The sequence below is a fragment of the Daldinia loculata genome, assembly GCF_022478755.1.
Source record: "Daldinia loculata strain CBS 113971 unplaced genomic scaffold F4817scaffold_18, whole genome shotgun sequence".
Classification (NCBI taxonomy): domain Eukaryota; kingdom Fungi; phylum Ascomycota; class Sordariomycetes; order Xylariales; family Hypoxylaceae; genus Daldinia; species Daldinia loculata.
This window is the reverse complement of record NW_026054872.1, coordinates 366,207-381,230: the sequence shown is the minus strand read 5'-3', so window position 1 is coordinate 381,230 and position 15,024 is coordinate 366,207. Positions and strand designations below refer to the sequence as shown.

Below are 15,024 nucleotides of genomic sequence, written 5' to 3'. Positions count from 1 at the left end.
AAAATGGCTACCCAAAAAAAAAAGTTTAAAAAAGAAGGAGCTAGCTTCACTCCGTTTCGATCGGAGGTCCTCCGGGTTATGAGCCCGGCGCGCTTCCACTGCGCCATGAAGCTTCAACTTGTATCCACAGAAAATTCTTTGGATTCGTGGTGGTTGAATGTAGCCGTGCAATTTCACCTTATAGCGTTTTCGTACACCTTTGCGTTATTATTCACTAGCACTGGCAGGTTTTATTTTACCCAGGTAGACAAAAAAATTCTATCGTCTGGCTCTTTCGCATCGTTGTTCCATTATTAGTTATCACAAATTAACAAACACATTCACACTTTAGGTACCGTGGAGGAGTGCGCCATATATCTTACCATGGGTAATCAACATCGGGGAGAGAACTTGGGATTATGAGAAAATGAACCTACAATAACATATTTATGATCCCTTATTACGTGTAGCTTAACACCGCGTCATTCTAAAAACACGAGGCGTTCACATCGTTCCTTTTTCTCTTACTCTACGGGACAATTATGTGCAAGCAATACCTAAAGAAAGTTGGATATCAAGACACCGGTATCAACAGCATTAACCTGATCATTATCATCATCATCATCAAAAACATACACTTATTACTACTTCATAAAGTTAGGTAACGAGGTAAACATCGAGAACAATCTCAGGTCGGATAAACCCTCCAACTGAGATTTATTACAGCATCATATCTAGGATCGACCAATCACATCCATTTCCGAAACGTGACCCTTTCCCTCCTCCAGCCTGGGACAGGAAATGCAAAAAAAAAAAAAAGAAGAAGAAGGGGGGGTTAAGCACGAAAAACAAAAAGCGTATGATACCGTTCCAATAGATTTCCTCCCGACTCCGCCTGAAACAACTACCTGCCTCCATGCCTAATCCGTATCAAGTTACCCGTTCGTCTACCCTGCTCCGTTGTATTTTACGAGCGGATAGGTGCTCTAGTCGTTACTTGAGCAGAGCTCAAAGCATTCAAAAAAAAGGGGGGGGGGGAGGTTAGAGAAAGAAGATATAGTCAGTCATTACAACTCCGTTACTAGCATTAAACGTGTCCTCTTTTCTATCTACGTGAAAAGAGGATGATGGCGGCTATGGGCTATGGTTGGAAAGCCGAAAGGAAGGTTATGTGTAGGTTCATAGCGAGTTGAGGAAGGCTTCCGGCTTCTCGCTGGCACAGGTGAAGAGATTGATGTGGTAGTCGCCGCGAGCTGCGCAGCCTAGGATCATGCGGTGCGGATGGAAGGCGGTGGCAGAGATGGGCGCGCCGCGATTCTGTTGTAGGAAGCTAGAGTAAGGTTCCATACGGGAGAGTTCGTTGCCATTGAAGTTGAAGACCTTTACGGTGTGGGCGGACGTTCCGCTAAAATATTGTGTTAGCATAAGTAATATAAATTTGGCATCGGCCAGTGACTTACACAGAGAATACTGGTAAGTGTTCGTGCGTGCTTGCTGTGCGGATGGTATCGCGAGTTGCTTGGATAACGCGGAGCGGCGAATCCATTCGAATGTCCCAAAGCTTTACTTTCCCGTTTCGGCTCGCTGAAAGCAACTCGCGCTGACCTCCGCGCTGCATGTGCACGTCTCTAATCCACTGTCGATCGGAATCGTCCTTCCATTTCTTTACCATTGACTCGTGCGGTCGGAGTCGAGTATCGAACACTCTAACCGCACCGTCCCCAAATCCGGCCACAAAGATATTGCCAGTCATCTGGTCCGATGTTAATGAGGTAACGCAAGATCCTGAGCGTGCGGGTATGTCCATTATGCACGTTTCGTATGCGGCAGCCCAGACCCGGATGACACGAACATCTCCCGCAACAAGCACATTGCCCGTCACCTGCTGCCAGTCGAACACCATACCAGAATTGACATTACTAGGGACCATATGAGTAAGTGCTCTCCAGGCCGATGCTAACTCGGTCGTCTTGGGGGTATCGTAATTACGGTAGACCCGGAGCACGCCATCGGATGAGCCCGTCATTAGGAACGCCGTGTCGTCCTCGTTGATAAACGTCATATCGCTGATCTTCGAGCCTTCCGGGTTCCCATTCGAGAATCGGTTTAATCTAGTCTGCTTTTTCCAATCCCAGATATAGACAGTGTTCCCATCGTCGGCCACTGCGAGGTGGTCTTCGTATTGGTGAAACGTCATTTTTGCCGGTTGAGCGCCGTTGTTCATAATGCAGAGCTGGTTATTCCACTTGTGACTGCCAGCATACTGCTTCTGCGGCTGCGTCTCTCGGAGTATATTCTCGTTTCGTGATCTCCGCCACAAACGCTCGTTGTACTCGGTGCTTCCCGGTTCCTCAGCCTCGCTAGGGTGCATCTGCGGTTCGCGAAAGTACTCAATAGACCACTCCAGGAACGTGCTCGGAAGGGGCAGAGAAGGCGCTTCGTCGAGGCGGCGCTCTTTGAATTTCCCTGACACAGGCTCATCCGCCACATGATAATGTGCCGATACACTGGCCTGATCAATCTGTTCAGGGAGAGTAGCCCAATCGCTGGCGGGTCGCTGCCGTTGCGAAGAGGTTCTTGTAAGCCCGGGGGAAGGCAATGGCATAGAATTAACCGATTTATCTTCTCCAGCCCACATGCTGGGTAGCTGAAATAGAAGACTTGCAGTCCGTTTCAAAAGGCCAGGCGAGGGCTCTGGGGGAATGATATCAGAAGCAGATGCACCTATGCCATTTCGCGACATGGAGGGTTGCCTCTTGTGACCGCGTGATCGTCGCGTTCGCTTTTGAATGTCATCCATTAGATTTCGGGCTGGGACACCTGCGCTTGATGATAGAAGTGCGTCGTGAACATAATCAACGATAATCGTTGCATCTCGTTGAACCTCAGGATGAGGGTCTACGTTTAGTATCAAGACATGTTTCCAACAAGCGGCGAATACAGTGTTCGAAGATAATCCTTGGGCTGTGGCCTTGATTGTTCCATCCGGATTGCGATTTTCCGGGCGAGCATAATGCATACCCATCTTATGCTCTAGACCGTCGTCCGTTGGGGGACAGTGCAAGTACTCCTTCTCCTCGACCAGCTGCTCATAAGCAGCAACGATAAACTTATTTTCATAACGAAGGACAAAATGCGAAATAAAGACTAGCAACTCTTTACGGACAAGTGGACTGCCGTCACCAGCCATATCTAGAAGCGTCCAAGCTATTGACTCCTCAACCCTAGCCACCTCGTCTGTAAGGTCTGGAATGCCTAGGAACGTCGTCATAGCATGAATGACCGCAGCTCGTACTTCGCAAGCCTGATCTTTCGTCAAGGTAGACAGCTTCAAGGGCGCGTTCTCCCGAATGCCTCTCCATTTCGCCTCGGGCAGATCTTGCCAGAGTTGACTGATGCAAAGGCACGCCCACTGGCGTAGCAACACATTCTCCTCGTTACGAAGATGAGTTAGACAATACGTCATGATATTTGATGAATTGCATACTGCCTGTCCAGGTCTGTAACCCTTGCATAGCATTGAGAGCACGAAGGCGCACATTGCTTTATGTTCATCGGTATTAACGACGGCAAGCGCTTCAGATGGATTCAGTATGGAGGCGAAATAATTGTAACCGCTGTCCTTGATCAGATCAGGTTGGCAAGAGACATCTACGGCGAGAACCCTGGTCCAAATAAACACCATAACAGGTTTCAGCTCGGCAGCGGCAGATTGCAGGAGCTTCAACACGTAGGGAAAGATACCAATGCTAAGAGCTAGGTGGACTGCCCAGGGACCTAGATCTAAGAACTTGCCCAACAATATCAGAGCACGTACTCGATGCTGTTGGCTCAATAAGACCTGGAGTACAACGGGGAGCTGCTCAGGAGGCTTTTTCTGCATAGCATCTCCGCGCGAAAGATAGACTTCAAAGGCGGTCAACTGCTCTGCGAAGAAGGCTGAGCTTTGGTATTCGTATTCAATCCCCTCGTTCTCCTTTCGCTCCATCATAGGAAGCTGTGCCAACGCTAAATCGACAGCCAAATCCCAGCTTTCCCATAGAGGATGCTGGTGAGTATCCGGTAATTCTGGATATGACTGAGGATGACATCCATAGACCATCATGATTCTCTGAGCCAGAATGAAATTACGGAAAAGAGCCGCGACCATGAGATCTTGCCTGAAGAACTTACGGAATAACTGCCGAGGTAAGGAGGTCCATGCAATAGTGTCAGTGATTGCCGTAAATATCCAGTTAAGCTCTCCAAGTGGCGTTCTCCGTTCTTGTAATCTACCGGGCAATTTCTTGGCCCGCTCTGGTGTAATACTCGTCTTAAGGGGATTTTGTAAGACAAAAAACCACAACGCCATCTCTATGGGTGTTGTTAGACACGCGGTGAAGAGATCAGCTGGGAGGCGGGGATTAGTAGGAAGATTCTCCTTAACAGCACAAGCTGCAAGATGAAGATACGAGCGATATTTAGTCTTCTCATAGTTAGGGTCGGCGGCGGCAGCAGCTTCTTCTTCCTCTTCATGTTTCTCTACGAAGCGGTGGTAATTATTTAGGATATTACCGGCCTCAGAACAATCCCAGACGAAGATAGTAGGCGCCTGAAGCCAATGCTGGAGGTCATACAACGAAATAGGGATATACTGAGTAAAGGTCTTATTAAAGACCCAAATCTCTCCTGATGCCGTTGGCTTCGGAACACCATGGCCGTTATAATGCAGTAGGACACGCTCATCCTTGGCATTCCTCCGCAGCGACTGACAGAACCTCTTCGTTTCTTCGACCGATGGGTCTAGGTATTGCTTATATCTTGTTCGTAATGAAATATTCTCGTACTGAGCTTGTAGCGACTTTCCAATTGCCTCTAAGGCTTTCGCGGCTGGAGGTACGAAGGGATCTTGCCACGCCTCGAGCTTAGCCCCCGGGTTTGTTTTTAACTGATCAGGAGGCTCAACCCCAATGTTGAGGCATACAGCTAGAGCAGCCGAAACAGTTTTTAACCGATCTCGCATACGCCAATCCTCAATCGCATAATTAGGCGAATCTGGCTGGCCGGTGGTCTCGTGTCGCTTATCTGTAAAGTACATATACCAGTTCTATATTTAGAAATTAGTTCCAAACCAATACTATAAGAAGGAGCCTTTTCAATGTGAAGAGTTAAACAATGTTGGGTATATGATAGCAAAATAGCTACAGCCACGCCGCCAAATGCAAAAACACCGCAGTAAATATGACAGCAATGTCGTCTCATCTCCAAAATGCTGCCGGGTAGTGGCGCATCGAGAGAATTTCTACGCGACAAGGCGACAAGGCGACAAGGCGACAAGGCGACAAGGCGACATGGCTAGCAATATATGAAGCAAAGCTTGACTCACATTTGCTAGCTGAGAAATAATATCTTCGGATTGGTAATGGTCTTCAAAGCCATGCCTAGCTCCCCATTCATAGATTTCTTCATCTGCCTGGTCTGCATCTTCACGTCTTACTATGTGTTCACTCTTGGATCGTAGTAGCGGCGGCTTGGAGACTGTTAACCTAGACTGGTTGTGATCCGAGTCGTCATGGGAGTTGGAGGGTATGGGATCAGCCTTATTCCCGGGGGCGGTTAATGGACGTCGGCCAAAATCTACAGGCTCTCGCTCATCTGTTGCTGTTCGCGGACGTCCCTTGGGCAATTCGGGAGATCGTATGGCATAGGTTGGGCCGTTCGAGCCTAGACGTGAAGGCATAACGGTAGAAGTACCATTAACTAAGGGTAGGTTAGTCACTAAGTTTAGCTGCTGATGGTCGCGCAGCGGCGTAGTATTAGAATCGGCGGTCAGGGTATTAATGGTATTAGGGCGGGAGTGCGACGACGAAACAGTCCTAGATGTAGAGGATGCGGAAGATGCGGTCGGCATGTGGTGGCTTGGATGCTGGCCAGAAGTGTACGCGCTATGGGAGGAGACTGTGACGGCGGTCATAATGGCTGTAGCACATCTTTAATGTACCTCAAGTTGAAATTATTTGACGATGAGAGGTTAAAAAAAATCTGTGGCGTTGGAGTCTGGTGGTGAGGCGGAAGACCTCGGTCAAGTTGATTATTCAACAAGCCGATGCGATGGCGGCTGGGCTGATGTTTGCGAATGAAGCTTTGCGGTCTAATCTAACTACTCTGGTTGGTAGGTACACCCGGAACAACGGTGGGGACTGATGTTATGTACCTAGGTACCTATCTTAGGTAGGATAGGTTAGGTACCTAACCTAAGGTATCAGTCCTAGCCCCCATTCGAAGCTAGTGACGAAATACATAATTTGAGAACAGCTTCCAACTCAAAATCCTTCCTTTATGTTAGGTAATTAACAATAGGGGTAAGCGTTTGTCATCCAACCTCTTATACCACTCACAATCAATTGATTGATATTTTGCAGAGCCAGTTAAAGAATTCTCAAATAGTAGCACTTTATAAGTCATTAGTCACATCTCTCAGCTGCAGTTAATCCATAGCAATTCAGCTTGGCCATTGCTCACACTTAGGCATCAAAACAGGACAAGTCCATTAAAAGCTGCGCATGCCAGGAGACAGAGCTGAAGCCTGAAGCCTATCAGATGGTGCTTCGTCACACCTTTATCATCATCAATGCGCATATATAACACAGATATTTAGCCTTGCACGATCGGGGTAGTTCGGGTGTAATAATCCCATTATATTTCCTATATTGATGGTTTAGTTGTTTGGCAAGCTGTACTTTTCTATCTTTTTTTATAACTTTTTACCGAAGCGTTGTATTGTTCACGTGCTAGATAATTTATTGTGTTTCAGGTGGCCCGTTTTGCACGTCCCCAAAGCGCGCATATATTCACATGGCTCCCTCGCCATTATCCAGCCTCGCCTAGCACTGCTGGGCTAGCAGCCCAAACAGTCCAGGGTCCATTAACTTAGTTGCTGCGGTAGCTAACTGACATTGATAGGTAGTGGCATACCTGTATCTAATCAATTGCCTATTTTAGGGTGACCCATCCATCTCACAGTATACTTACTTATAAATAGGTATGCATATGTGCAAAAGCCAGAAAAGGGTTCTGTATATATGTATGGGAAAGGGAAAAAGGGGGTCTCACATCTTCAGGTTACACTTTAGAAAAGAGTTTAGGGATGCTTGCTCAGCTATTGGTGTAACCATCTACCGTCTCCGCATGCTGTCACATCACAATAGTAAGTCTACTTATACCTCCATGTGTATAAGTGTACGTGTTGACATGTTAACTAGAGAAATCATCTACATATATCCAAAAAAAAATATGATTGAACATCGAGATGGACTGAATGGAGTTGATGACACTTTAAATAGCTTAGAATTTGATATAGGTCGTAAGTAATAAGTCCATAAGCATGCATGCCTTTTCGATTTGATTAATTAATACGTATCTTTTACGCGTACCTTTCCCCCATGTCGAACGACTCGGGAGGCAAACCTAGCAGCCTAAGTACTTAACAAAGCCCAATCCCTCGAGGTTTGTCTAGTTGTAATCCAGAGTCTTTATAAAAGATTGCCGTATAATAGTAAATAAAATTCTAATTACTACATCAAAATATCCTATACTAAAACACCGCAGCCGCAAATATATAAATATATCTATGCAAGTACTTATGCAGTCAATTATAGAATTTCAGGAGTTCAAATGTACCTATCATTTATTTTAGTACCTATAGTGCCGCTAACCCACTTGGAAAGATGGGTGTCTCCTAAATTAGCTACTTCCTACCCAATGACAGTCTACAGTAAGGCACAGCATAAGAGTGAACTAACCTAATTTAAGAATTAGCGCAGGCACAGTTCCCCCCCATAACCCGACCCTTAATGGTGACGGTCCTCGCAGCCCTGGGGAACTTTTAGAGATTTTTTTCTGGAAATTTGGTTGTATGCGGTCCCCGGCAAGAACCTCGTCGCCAGTGCGGTCTCTCTCATCAAACCAAACTTTCTCTCTTTCTTGTCCATTCATTCAACTCCCTTTTTTTTTTCTTGATGGCGCTGTTCTAAATTGCCACGGTTGTGGAGGACGCAATAGTATTTGGAAATTCAAGGTAACAATAAGTAATATTCTAGTTTTAACTCATTTATCCGTACATTACAAGCACTACCAATTGCACAACCCCGACGATCTCGAAAGGGATTACCCATCAGTGGCACAGAACAAACGAGCCCGTCGCAACATTCGATCCGTTAACCCTTCATTTTTCTATGCTCCTAATTCAATACTCCTAATTCAATAACCTAACAACCCGACACGATTTAGAACTGTTTTCTTTCGCGCCTATCCAAGTTCTAGAATTTTTGCACAAAGCAATTACAAGGGAAAAGAGAAGAGAGAAAAGGAAGGCTTACAAGCTGGAAAAGGAAGGGGTAAAAAAAAAGTCGAGAGGCTGCGCAGGACACGGGCAATCGGTGCAATTTCGATTGAGGACCCATTTTCAATATTTCCAACCTCATGTTATCAACCCCAGCCATTTCGAAGGCCGAATCCTACCGCGACGAACTCTTCATACATTCGTATTCCGCTTGGTCATCAAGCTAATCCGTCCACTCGCCGATCCATCGTATGCAACTTACCGGTAACCAGTGTTCGATACTAACCATAGAACACCTTGTCGCCGCTGCGACGACGTTGCCTTAGCCACTCCTCAACCGAGGTCCCTTCGAGGGTGCTCGACTAATACGCTATGGCTTTCCTATTCAAATCCAAGAAGAACCAGGACAGGAACGTCCAAAGCCGCGATGGGGGTCCCGGATCGTCACCTCCTGTCCAAAGCCCTGCCGGGCGCATTGCTAGAGAGGAGAAGCACTCTCGGTCAACACCAACAGGAAGTGTGAATTCCTTTGACGAAAGTACACCTAGCCCGGATGCTGAGAAGTATGCCCCTCGTCGTGGCCAAGATCTATCACAGCAGATGCAACAACCTCAACCTCAACCTCAACAACAACAGCCGCCGCCGCCGCTCCAGCCGCCGCCGCAGCAAGCCGGCAGCGATTTGCCTGTAAGTTAATTTCGGTTTAATCTAGTTACTATATATCCGCGTCTTTTTAGCCTTGATCTATCTAACAATGTTACTTTAAAAGTTCCGCAATACTCCCCCGCAAGGCGCGAATTCCTCGTTATACCCTTGGTCCCAACGACGCTTGACGTTCACTGCATCTATACCCAGTCCGTTCCCGAGATATGGGGCCGCGGTCAATTCCGTTTCGTCTAAAGAAGGCGATATCTATATTATGGGCGGTTTGGTTAACAGTTCGACCGTCAAAGGCGATTTATGGATAATTGAAGCTGGAGGGAATATGTCTTGCTATCCGCTCGCTGCAACATCTGAGGGACCCGGACCAAGGGTTGGCCACGCGTCTCTCTTAGTTGGCAATGCATTTATTGTATACGGCGGCGATACCAAGATTGACGAGACGGACATTTTGGATGAGACTCTATATCTTCTCAATACTTGTAAGACATTATTACCCCGCCGGATCCCGCTCTCGTCGATGCAGGCTAACTTGGCTCTCTAGCCACAAGACAATGGTCGAGAGCTCTGCCGGCTGGTCCTCGACCGTCGGGACGCTACGGCCACTCTTTGAACATCGTCGGGTCCAAGATATATATCTTTGGTGGTCAAGTCGAAGGCTATTTCATGAATGATTTAGCGGCCTTCGATCTTAACCAATTGCAAATGCCTAACAATCGATGGGAGGTGCTTGGCGAGAATACCGAAACTGGAGGCGCGCTGCAAGGCAAGGTACCACCGGCCAGAACTAATCATTCTATGGTCACCTTTAACGATAAGATGTACTTGTAAGTCTTATATACACCCCTTACGCAGGTATAGGTCCTAGAGGCTCACTATAATAGGTTCGGCGGTACCAATGGCTTTCAATGGTTCAACGACGTATGGTGCTACGATCCTGCAGTCAATAAATGGTCTCAGTTGGACTGTATAGGTTACATTCCCGTCCCCAGAGAAGGACATGCTGCTGCTCTTGTAGACGACGTTATGTATATTTTTGGTGGACGTACGGAAGAAGGTTCTGATCTAGGCGACTTGGCTGCGTTCCGAATTACGTCTCGTCGTTGGTATACTTTTCAGAATATGGGACCCTCACCGTCGTCTCGATCCGGTCATAGTATGACCTCTGTAGGAAAGTCGATCGTTGTAGTTGGGGGCGAGCCGAGTTCGACTCCAAATCAGGTCAGCGATCTCTCGATTGTATATGTTTTAGACACCACCAAAATCCGGTACCCCAACGATGCGCAAATCCAGTCTACCACCCAGAAGATGCAACAAAGGCGTCCAAGTGGTGGCGACATCCCCGGGGTCAGGCAGACACCATCTCGCGAGGGCTCTATTGGACCAGATCCGAAACGAGTAGCTAGCCCTAACAGCCCAACTAATAGCTCCGGAAAAGGCGGTACCGGTATCGACATGAATGGACCCCCGCCTGTCAGTAACGGATTATCGAAGCTTCCAAGAGTCGCAGGCACCTCTACACCTTCAGGCCCTCCACCTCCGGGCCAAGCTCCTCGACCAAGTATTGAAGGGAATGCGAACGGCCGCCGCCCTAGGAATGCATCTATCGAAAGAATAGAGAGGGAAGCTGTGCGTACCGGTTCACCTGGCATCAGCAGTCAAAGCCAATCCCCCGTACCAAGAGAACTGGTAAAAGAGGAAATTCCAGTCATGAATGGAAGACGAACACCGAATCAGCAAGCCCCTAGGAGTGGTTCGCGGTCAGAAAATCAAATAGATGAGAAATCAAAGTCAAGGATGTCGTCGCGTCAGGCCCGGAGTCAGGGGTCCGTTGACAGCAGCACGGAGCCAACACTTAAAACTGTGGCTAACCGTCCGGCTTCTCCACCTCCACCGACTCGGCAACCAAGTAATCCTTTGTCGCGAAGAACTTCGAATAGAAATTCTCAGACCGTTGTTCTGCTAAAGGAACTTGACATCGCCCGCAATCGAACCGCATGGTACGCATCTGAGCTAGAATTAGCCCGCAAAGCTGGATACATGCCAAATGCAACTCTTAGTCCTACTCTCGAATCTCGAGCCGCGGACACGTTCGATGATGATGACAAGCGGCTCATTGAATCGCTCTTGGCTATGAAACAGGAGCTGGCTAATGTCCAAACCTCCATCGATAAGCAAGCGATCCTTGCAGCAAAACAGATTGCTGAGGTAGAACGACAGCGTGACGCTGCCGTCCGTGAAGCAGTCTATGCCAAGGCAAAAATAGCAGCCCAAAGCGGAAGCGCAGCCAGTACGCCGCAACTGGACGGCGAGAGAGATGTTGATAGTGGCGATCGTTCTTCAGAGCTAAATAAGAAACTCGCATCAGCACTAAACATCCAAAAAGAGTTGCAGAACAATATCGCAAAAGCTACTTCAGACCTTGAAGCGGAAAGACGAGCGCGACAGCTCGCAGATGAGACCTTGAGCGCTACTCAAAAGCGTATAGCTGAATTGGAAGCGTACAAACAGCAAACGTCTTCCGAGCTTGAACAGCTGAGGGCAGAATTGCACATGGTCCAACGTGAGGCGCGAGAGCAATCAGTTGCCGGTGCTGAAGCGATTGCTGCTATGCAACTTCTGCGCATCGAGAAGGATGAGTATGAAAACAAATATAACGAAGCTACCGGTAACTCCCAAGAGTATAGTGAGACCTTAGAGTCTCTTCGAGAAGCTGTAGTAGCATCTGCGGATATGCGCGCTCACCTTGAGCGGAAGCTCGATGAGGAACGGGCTCAGCGAGAAGCAATCGAGTCCAAACTCACTAAGCTTAAGGCAGAACATGAAGCGCATGCTGCTGAACTGGAGACCGTGACGCAAAGGCTGCGAGATGCAGAGGAACTCGCGGAGCGACATGCAACTGAAGCAAACGCTCATCGGCAAGCTTTGATTTCCGGACTAGAAAAGGTTGCCAAGGATCCCAGCAAAGGAAACCGAGCTGACGCTGAACGCATCGTGGTGCTTCAAGGTCAAGTTGAGGCGGCAAACAATCTTGTCAAGAAATACCGGGAGGAGGCTGACGTTGCTTCGGATAAGCTCCGAAGCGCTGAGGAACGAATCGCAGGACTTGAAGCATACCAGGAACAATCCAGCAGGGAAGGCGTATCGATTCGTCGGCAACTGCAATCTGCCTTGAGGGAAACACAATCGCTTCAGGCTTTGAACTCCGATCTCAAGAACCAGCTTGCTAACCAGCAGCTCGAGACCAACGCCATAACAGTTCAGCATAATACCCTGAAAGATATTCTAGCTGAAAGGGGCATCAGCCCGACCAATCTTGCTCGTGTGCGAGAGATGGGCTCTAGAACCAGTTCGCCTAACCCTTCTCGCACTAACGATCTTGAACGGCAGCTTGCGCAAGCAGTTGCTGCCCACGAAGAGACAAAGCAGGTTTTTGCCGCCCAAATTCAAGAGTCTGAGACTACTTATCGCAACAGAATAGTCCAATTAGAGAACGACTACCAGTCTGCCGTCCACTATGTTAAGGGCACAGAGAAGATGCTTAAGAAGATGAAGCAAGAGCTTGCCCAAGTTCAATCCGAGAACAACCGTTTAAAGAACGAAAATCTCGAGCTAGAGGAACGTTCCAGCCTCCATGACAATGCCAGGCCTGCGGATTGGGAAGCTGAGCGCGAGGAGCTAGAGGATAAGATAGAGGGTCTCCAGGAACAAGTCAAGTCAACTTCCGCACAACTTGAACAAGAACTTGTAGAATTGCGGAAGAAGCTAGATGCTACCAACCAAGAGCGTGACAGCACAGCCAGGTCCCACAATGACGTTGCAGAACAACTAACTATTCGAGAGAAGGAGCTTGAGCAAATGCAGCAGGAGAATGCCCTCCTAGAGAAGCGAGTGCAGGATGCCGAACAAAAAGTTAGTCTACTACTCGACCAGGTAGAAAATTCAGTTGATAATTATCGGAGACGCAGTCGAATAAGCACCGATCAAATGAATATTGGCGCTCCTAATCCGAACGGCGGCTTGGGACATACTCGACAAGAGAGTTCAGAGGCGGGAAGCTCTTACGGTGGTGTTGGCAATAATAGAAACAGCGCGGCTCTCGATGATTTGGCCAACGAACTTGATATGTTACGGTCCCACTGGGAGACGACAAACAAGAACTATCGACTTTCAACTAACTTCGACTTCGAAGGACTCGGAACCAAAAAAGAGAGCGACGCCGTCGGTCTCAGCGAGAGCTTAGCTGACTGGAGGAAGCGGCTCGACGCGGAGGAGCGCGCGACTGACAACATAGGGGCCGCCCAGGGCAATCATGCCTCGTAAATACCTTGGTCTTCGAAACCCAAAGGCGGAATTCCTAGGAAAACATGCTGATGGCCAGCCTTGTCAATCTCCTAATAAATAATACCCTTGTACAGCACCTACGATGTGTATCAGAACACATTTGTTTTTCACGATTCATCACTTCCTCTTTCGATTCGGTTCTGTCCTTATACTCTGAGTTCGGAACAGCATGTCTTTTGCGCTTTATCAGCATGTCGACTCGTAGGCTTACCTACTAGCGTTCTTTTGAGTCTCCAGGACGACGGCCTTGGTTTTATCCCCCCAGCCCCCCCCTTTTTTTTCTCTCTCAATGTGTTTCCTGCGCCGAAGACGGAATGAACTGTAACCCCCACGCAAACCACCCAATCCGTCGTCATTTGGAGACCTTGTTCCGAAGATATGACCGATTGCGATGCCCCACGGAGTTGGTCTGGTTCAGGAATGTCATAAGTTTCTTGTTGTTTTTTGTTTTTTTGAGAAATACGCAGATTTTCATGGGATGCTGTGGTGAAACGCGCAGGATGACTAGGGAGGGCGATAACCCTTCCTAACGTTAATGTACATTATCGCTGCTACTATTGCTGCTGCGGGAATAGTGTCGAGGAGGCGATCAGGTGGAGGAAGTGATACCTAGAGGAGACAGGCGGCGACATGTATGCCGCTGGATTTTGGACGCTTCACCCCCGTTGTGTTTAAAATGTAGCGATTGCGGTGTGGGAGTAGTTCAATATTGATGAATCATTCGGCTTGAATTAATACGATAATAATCATAGTGACCAGAAATATCCAGCATATGTCTAGTGAACTTTCTCAGTCTACCCGTCTTCTCAATCATCGTACGTATATTTATCATATATCGCTAGGTACGTCTGATCTTAGGCACCTAAAGCATGACTACCGTATTACCGTTAAAGTATCTTTAACTCAATCTTTTCAATCGAAAGAGCTGTTACCTACCTTACATAGTACGTAGTGCTAGTTAAGCAGAAGCCCTAAGCATACGTCCTGTCATGCAAACCGCTACCATTGCCAAACATACGTACTTCAAGGTTAAAGCACTATGAGTATCTAGTTACATAGGTAGTTAACCATGCCTTTACATCGCAATGTCCCATTGTCTAGGTAAAGGGATATATAGCTACACATCAGTCACTAAGATGAGGACTATTCCCTTGCCGCATGCTTACATGACCTTGACCTTGACCCCATAGCTCCCTCAACTAGAAGGTATCGTCTCGCAACTCCACTTAGAGTCTCTCGTCAGAACGGCATCACTCTGTGTTCCGAGTCTACGAAATTTATACATAGTTCGCTAGCATTTCCCTCGGACATTGAGGTAGTCTTAAAGGGATACGTGCATGCCGGAGTATCATCAACGTCCTGTGGCGCTATCTTGTCGATTGGTGTATGTAATTCAAGCTCGCGTAACCGTGTTGTCGAGTCTGGTGGTAAGGTAAAGGCCAAGATCGGTTAGCGCTGTCCTTATCACACAACCCGGGCCGTTGTTCAATTCTACGCGCGTGTTTGTGTCTCGTCGGTCGGCCCCAATCCTGGTCGAAATATTTCTATTGCGTATTTCATTTCTCTATCATGGGGATAAGACACTTTAAATACACTATTTACGATTTGAATTATTTTTATATTGCGTCTAGCACTTATCTAACCGAGTGTGGCATTCGTAAGGCTTCTAGCTGGAATATGTGTCATTAATAGATAGACGGAGCAGAACCACCTCGTACCAT

At 47.6% G+C, this 15,024-nt stretch overlaps 2 protein-coding genes and 1 non-coding gene across 3 annotated transcripts; 1 reads left to right on the top strand and 2 right to left on the bottom strand.

The window, feature by feature from the left end:
• Positions 1-41: 41 nt before the first annotated feature.
• Positions 42-113, bottom strand: F4817DRAFT_t72. The gene has a single exon. It is a non-coding gene; the product is annotated as a tRNA-Met (tRNA).
• A 914-nt stretch (positions 114-1,027) lies between these two features.
• On the bottom strand, positions 1,028-6,207 carry F4817DRAFT_71650 (raptor N-terminal caspase like domain-containing protein). The gene is made up of 3 exons (XM_049307809.1): positions 5,345-6,207; positions 1,440-5,065; positions 1,028-1,384 (listed from the first exon to the last, which is right to left on the bottom strand). The coding sequence occupies exons 1-3, from the start codon at positions 5,930-5,932 to the stop codon at positions 1,159-1,161; spliced, it is 4,440 nt and encodes a 1,479-aa protein (XP_049160078.1). The 5' UTR covers positions 5,933-6,207; the 3' UTR covers positions 1,028-1,158.
• A 2,358-nt stretch (positions 6,208-8,565) lies between these two features.
• F4817DRAFT_71593 (uncharacterized protein) lies at positions 8,566-13,450 on the top strand. The gene is made up of 4 exons (XM_049307808.1): positions 8,566-8,986; positions 9,069-9,441; positions 9,504-9,786; positions 9,844-13,450. The coding sequence occupies exons 1-4, from the start codon at positions 8,672-8,674 to the stop codon at positions 13,280-13,282; spliced, it is 4,410 nt and encodes a 1,469-aa protein (XP_049160077.1). The 5' UTR covers positions 8,566-8,671; the 3' UTR covers positions 13,283-13,450.
• The last annotated feature ends 1,574 nt before the right edge of the window (positions 13,451-15,024 follow it).